The sequence below is a fragment of the Mauremys mutica genome, chromosome 13 (genome assembly GCF_020497125.1).
Source record: "Mauremys mutica isolate MM-2020 ecotype Southern chromosome 13, ASM2049712v1, whole genome shotgun sequence".
NCBI classification, from domain to species: domain Eukaryota; kingdom Metazoa; phylum Chordata; order Testudines; family Geoemydidae; genus Mauremys; species Mauremys mutica.
The window spans coordinates 49,204,075-49,210,074 of NC_059084.1; the positions used below are offsets into that span (position 1 = coordinate 49,204,075).

General features: G+C 38.4%; 1 protein-coding gene across 1 annotated transcript in view; it reads right to left on the reverse strand.

Moving 5' to 3' along the window:
* LOC123347573 (breast carcinoma-amplified sequence 1 homolog) overlaps positions 1-4,531 on the reverse strand; it is a 31,474-nt gene extending 26,943 nt beyond the window's left edge. The window contains exon 1 of the mRNA XM_044984906.1: positions 4,089-4,531. Coding sequence (XP_044840841.1) covers positions 4,089-4,442 — 354 coding nt within the window. The 5' untranslated portion in view covers positions 4,443-4,531. The remainder of the gene's footprint in view (positions 1-4,088) is intronic.
* Between the last annotated feature and the right edge of the window lie 1,469 nt (positions 4,532-6,000).

Sequence of the window (6,000 nt, forward strand, 5' to 3'; positions counted from 1 at the left end):
TCAAGCTGCAAACTCAGACCCAAACCTGGGTCTTGATATGGGGCTTTAATTGTGGCCCAGCGCTACCTTCAACAGGAATTTTGCTGGAGTAAGGAATGCAGCATCAGGCCTTTACAGCATAAGTCAGGAGGAGATAATATATATGGAACCTCACATTCTAGAGCCATATTTAAATATCCACAAAAACCTCTGCATCAGCGCATTCCATAATGTGCTCTGCAAAGACAAATGCTAATGAAAAAAACCTCTGGAAATAACATAGGAGAAAAGTCAGCATCAGGAGCTAAATGTTCCTGGGTAAATGTTCCTGTGTAAATGCATTTCTGTAAGGAGCCAAGCTTTTGAGTAATTAAGGGCTTATACTATAATCTTAGTTCAGTCATTAGAAAAACGTATCAAAAGAATGTATTCCTGCCAACACTTTTGTTTGTATGAATCCTGGCTCAGTGAAACATTTCAGGCAAATAATTTATCTTTTCTTTGGCTTAAATAGTAAATTCTTCATCAATTCATGAATCCTGTCCTTGTTTTAATTATGCTGTGATGTGAATGTAGTTTTGTAGACCACGAAAATAAAGACTGGTTTGTCAAACACTGAATGCTTGTGCAACTCCTAAGCTAAAACTGTAGTCTATCCTTCACTTACCAGCAATGTTATTGGTTATTTGTTGGTGCTTACTGTCTGTGATGCTTTGACTAGAACAGGCTCTTATAGAGGCTACAAATCACAATCCACCAAAAACGATAATGGCCAACAGCAATAACTTGAGTTTCTTTTTCATGGTGTAACATTGTGCAGACACAATCAAGTTAAATTGGCAGCTGTTTGGGAGATTTTTGGTGTAATTTTAAATCTTAATCCTTCTGTCATAATACATGCAAAGTAACCAGTTTTACAGGAAACATAGTTTGTGTGTATTTGAAGACAGAGGCCAGGCCTTAGTTTAATCAGGTGGAATTAGAGCAAAGCTCAGCAACTCAAGGATAATTATAAATTTGACAGCATTTTTATCACCTCTTTTAATCTGGCTATAAAATGTTCATTCCTGGCTCACCATAAAAGGTCTCAGGCTCCCCCACCTCCTGCCTTTTTGTGTTCTGTCTCTCAAATATACAAATAAATGCCAGGAAATTCAAAGCTAAGGCTGAAGTTTCACTCTCACATTGAGTACCAGTTGAGGTCCTTACCCTACAAAGCACCTATGCACATTTCTGACTTCACTGGGACCATTCACATACTTAAAGTTAAAAGTATTTACAGACCCAGGGAGTTAGTTCACAAGCAGTTTCACTGAATTCCAAAGGCATTATATGCAAACTAAGCCCCCAATCCTGCAAATACTTAGGCATGTGCTTAACTTTACTACTCCAAGTAGTCCCATTCATTTCACTTGCATTGGTCTTTACAGGTAAGGGTAGCAGATGTCCAAGTAGCCAAGCTAGAGCTGTGGAATAGAAGAAACATTTCTAACGTGTAATTGTTTGAGTTGGAAAAATTTACTTTGATCGTGTTTGTGATGGATTGATGTTTGCTTTTAACAAAAACTTGCATGCTTGAGGTTTACACATGTGAGAATTTGTTCACAACAAGCAAATGTTTAACTCAAATTCTTAGTGAAAAGCTACTTCTGTTTATGTATTGCAGTGTGCAATGCATGCTTCATGTTTCACTGCTTGCACCAACCAACACAGCATGAACTGTACACTGCACATTTTATAATCAAATGTGCCATTTGAAATGTGTGCTATGTGGTTAAGTCTTAACATAAAAAAAGAGAATCATAGGCCAACTAGAAGTGTCTGCCAGTCAGCGAGGGGTGTGATTCTCTACAACATTTTTATACCAGCAAAAAGCCCTGCTGTAGATGCAGTTATACCAGCAACGTGGTTTTGCTGATATAGCTTATTTTGTTTGGGGAACAGGCATAAGCTATAGATCAAAAAACACTCTTTATTTCTGGTATAAGTTGCGTCTTCTCTCAGGGGTTTTGCCTATGAGCAAACCATTCCTAGTAAAGTGAAATGGCATAGGCCTGGTCTAAAGAAAGTAACAAATAAAGCATGAATTGTGAATATTATATTTAACTGTAAAGGTAACAATTCTAATCAGCTATAGGCCAAGACTTAATCTTGAAGAAATTTGTAAATATTTGTGAATATTGGCAGAATATCAGTCTTTCCCTGGATAATTTGCAAACGGAAAGAAAAGGCAATATGTACTGAATACATTATTCATTGTGGATCATTCATTCAGCTCTGCTTTAAACAGTGAGTGATTTTAGATTCCACAGTCAGAACACAAATACACAAGTGTGCATAGGCACCATATCCCATGTGTTATAAATTAGCTGTCTGAGATACCCAGTGATGTGCACCATTTTTGAAGGACAGGCACAAAAACACATTTGTTATCAATAAACTTCTATTCTTTCACACTCTTATCTTAAAACAAACTGGCAAACCTTTTAAAAAAAAAAGAAAAGATAAATAGATTTTTATTCTAGGGCTGAGATCCTCCAGAACTGAGATACCAAACCCCGGGGGTGGGGTATTTCAGAGTAGAAAAAGAGAGACTTATTTTAGAAACAATATTGCAGTAATATATTCAGAAGGCAAACAGACCTCGTTCAGAGATACGGTCAATGCTGCTCAAGGCAGCAGTTAGTGATATTCCATCATTAGTATAAGTAGAGGACTTATGCTAGAGCCATCAAAATAATAATTGCTCTTAAAATTGCCTTTTCCTCCATAGATTCTGGTAAACAGGTGTCCAGTTTTTATATTGTCTTTTTCCCCCAGAGGTTATAAAAATATTTGAGCTAGATCCTCAGCTGATGCAAAGTAGCACATTGACGCTAACAGTGGAGTTACACCACTTTACACCTGTTGAGGGGCTGGCCCTTTGAGCAACACAGCCATGCTTGAAGTGCCATTATACGCAAAATCAACCTCTAGTAATTTTGATGGTGTAAAAATTTCCAGATGAAACCTGAACTCATCCTTTAGAAAAAAATTTGGGCTGGATGCTCAGCTGTTGTAAAGTAGCATTACTGTGTTGAAGTCAATGAAGCTATGTTGATTTGCCCCATTAAGTTTAAGAACCTATTAATAATCATTTAAAACCAGAAAGAACTCTGATTACATTTCTTCCTACATTCCACTAATTCTACTTCAGAGTGCTGACAGCCCTTCATAAATAAAAAATACAATAACATTAACAATAAACCACTGCATGTTTTCCTTGCTATTACCCGCTATTCTACAGAAAGAGTAAAAAAAGCCAACACATCTGAGACAAGTATAAAGCAACTCAGCAGTAGTGTCAGAACAATTGCTATAGATACAAAACAATTGCTTATCTCAAATGCTGAGATCTTATCTATAAAGCACACACAAGAGAGTCAAGGTCTATTTCCAGCTCTGCTACTGACTAGCATATGACCTTGGGCAAGTCATTTAACGTCTTAATGCTTCATTTTCCCTGTCTCTAAAATTCATTCCTATCCATTCTAAAGAATTATCATTCTTTGGATGAAGAGCACTATATATATACAAAGTGCAAAGAGTTACTACGCTATTCTAGTCTTCACTAAAGGTTGTGACCTCGTATGTATGATATGCAATAAGTAGCTTGTGCATAAAATGAGTGAGTTAGTATTTTATAAGCTTCATGTGAAATATGCCTAAAGAATTTCCTAAAACCATTCAATATCAGACACTGAGCTCCTAAAGCATGAAAGTCACTTATGCTCCAAGTACATTTTTTACACTTGCAGCCAGCTGGTGTTCATCATCTAGACTAATGAAGCATGAATATAGCTGTCTTGCCTAAGTCTTTGGTAAAAATACAAATTAACTTAAGCTATAGGTCAAACATTGCCAATTTTGTCGTGAAACAGATGCCACAGCTTTTATTAGTCTTCCAGAGATTGTTAGATTTCCCTGATAAGTAGGGGAGTCACACTACAAAGCAAGAATATTTGCTGCCTGATTCACACAACCATCAGAACATGATGCTGTCCTGCACCATTGATATTCCTAAGAGATTTCATTAAGGAAGAAATTGATATTCCCATTCAAACACTTGCCTTCCCCTGTGGGACATTGTTTGGTGTGCTCTGTAATCCAGCAGCCTCTTCCGCTGTGATGCCGGCGTCAGGAATTTCCGTAGTCTGGCTTTCCTCTTGGGTTTCGACTTGTGTCTTACTCTTTTCTTTCTCCTTCCCCTTTTCCAGTTTGAAGAGTCTGTCAAAGAAAGTCACTTGTTTTGCCTTTGATGAGGCTGCATCCTCTGTCTCGGGTGATGCTAATGCTATTAGTTCAGTGTCACTAAGTTCTGCTGCAGAAGGGGCCTGGCTTAGGTTTTTATCAGACCCTTCCTCCAGCACAGCTGTTGCGGGACTATCTACTTTCTCACTTGATGCTTTGTTCACTTCAGGCATCTCTGAACTGACATCAAGCTTAGCTGATCCAACCGATGAGTCTGTAGCTTGCTCTTCAGTACGTCCTGGTACAGGCCGTGAAAAAGCAAAGACAAAACGAGATTTTGCAGCTGGCACGGGTTTCTTGGCCTCAGTCCCAAGATTTTTTTCATTTGCATCAGAAGTGGAGCTTATCTCTATTGTCTTCTGGGAAGAAACGGCCACATTATTCTGTTCAACACTTGTCCTTGCATCCACTGCAAATAGAAACATAAAACAGTAATTATCCAACAAAGCAGGGAAGTTATCCTATTAATCGTGGTGGTCTAGAACTTTAATAAACTCATTCTAAAATGCAATGCCTGCGTGAAGACAATGTATACTGCAATGTGTTAAGTAAATGTGGTGTTCTTTGGTACAAAATGTGAGCTTCTGCTTAGCTTTGAGGCCTGATTCTCTGAGTTTTTGATGTTCTCTGTTCTCACTGAAGTCAGTGGGAGTTGTGGTGCTCAGCACCAGCCCAGGATCAAGCACATTATTTCTTTTCTCAGACTTATACCCTAAATAGAAAAAAGACTAACAAGGGGAGGGGGTAGAAAGTATTTCTATCTTCATTTTACAGATGGGAAACTGAGGCACAGTGAGATGGGAGAGGAAGAATGGTCCAGTGATTAGGGCACTAGCCTAGAACTTGGAAGACCCAACTTCAATGCCTTATTCTGCCACAGACTTCCCATGTGATCCCTTGGGCAAGTCACTTAGCCTCTCTGCCAGTTGGGCACCCTCTACATTTTTGCTTTATTTATATCGTGGCAGTGCCCAAAGATCCCACTCAGAACAGGATCACGTTGTGCTAGGTGCCATGAAAACATGCTTTGCCGTAAAATTTGCTAAAATGCCCATTTTAACAGAGAAACGTTAAAAAAAATTTAAATGTCAAATTTCAAATGTCAAATTTTAAAAATTTCACTTAAAATGGGCCAATTTTTGCTTTGAAATGGGCTCATTCTTGGGGAAAGCACCCATTTTTTTTAGCCAAAACCCCATGTAAAATTACCAGTTTTTCAGTAAAACAGACTGTTGTCTAGTTGGCAATGAACTGTGAAAAAAAAATCCTCAAATTTCACCTTGTTTAGCATTTTGCCTTTAAATTTTTGTACACATCAGATGAAATGCTTGAAAGGCAACAGTACTAGCGGGTATCACCTAAGAAGCAGTGGCATAATGAAGCAGTTCACGTTCAGTGACATGGATGAGATGATGGCTACCTAGAATATTTCATTTTGATCCTTTCCCGTTGCGCACTAAGGACATCATAGTCCTTGAAGATCAACAGGATGGCTCTGCTGAGATTTTTCTTGATAGGGCACAAGAGAAATCCTACCTATGGCAGCATGCACAGTGTAGCTAAGATGAATATATTATTATTCATATTGTGGTAGTGTTTAGGAGCTCAGTCATGGATTGATACCCCATTGTGCTAGGTGATGTACAGATACAGAATAAAGACAGCAAAGAGTCCTGTGGCACCTTATAAACTAACAGACGTTTTGGAGCATGAGCTTTCGTGGGTGAATAC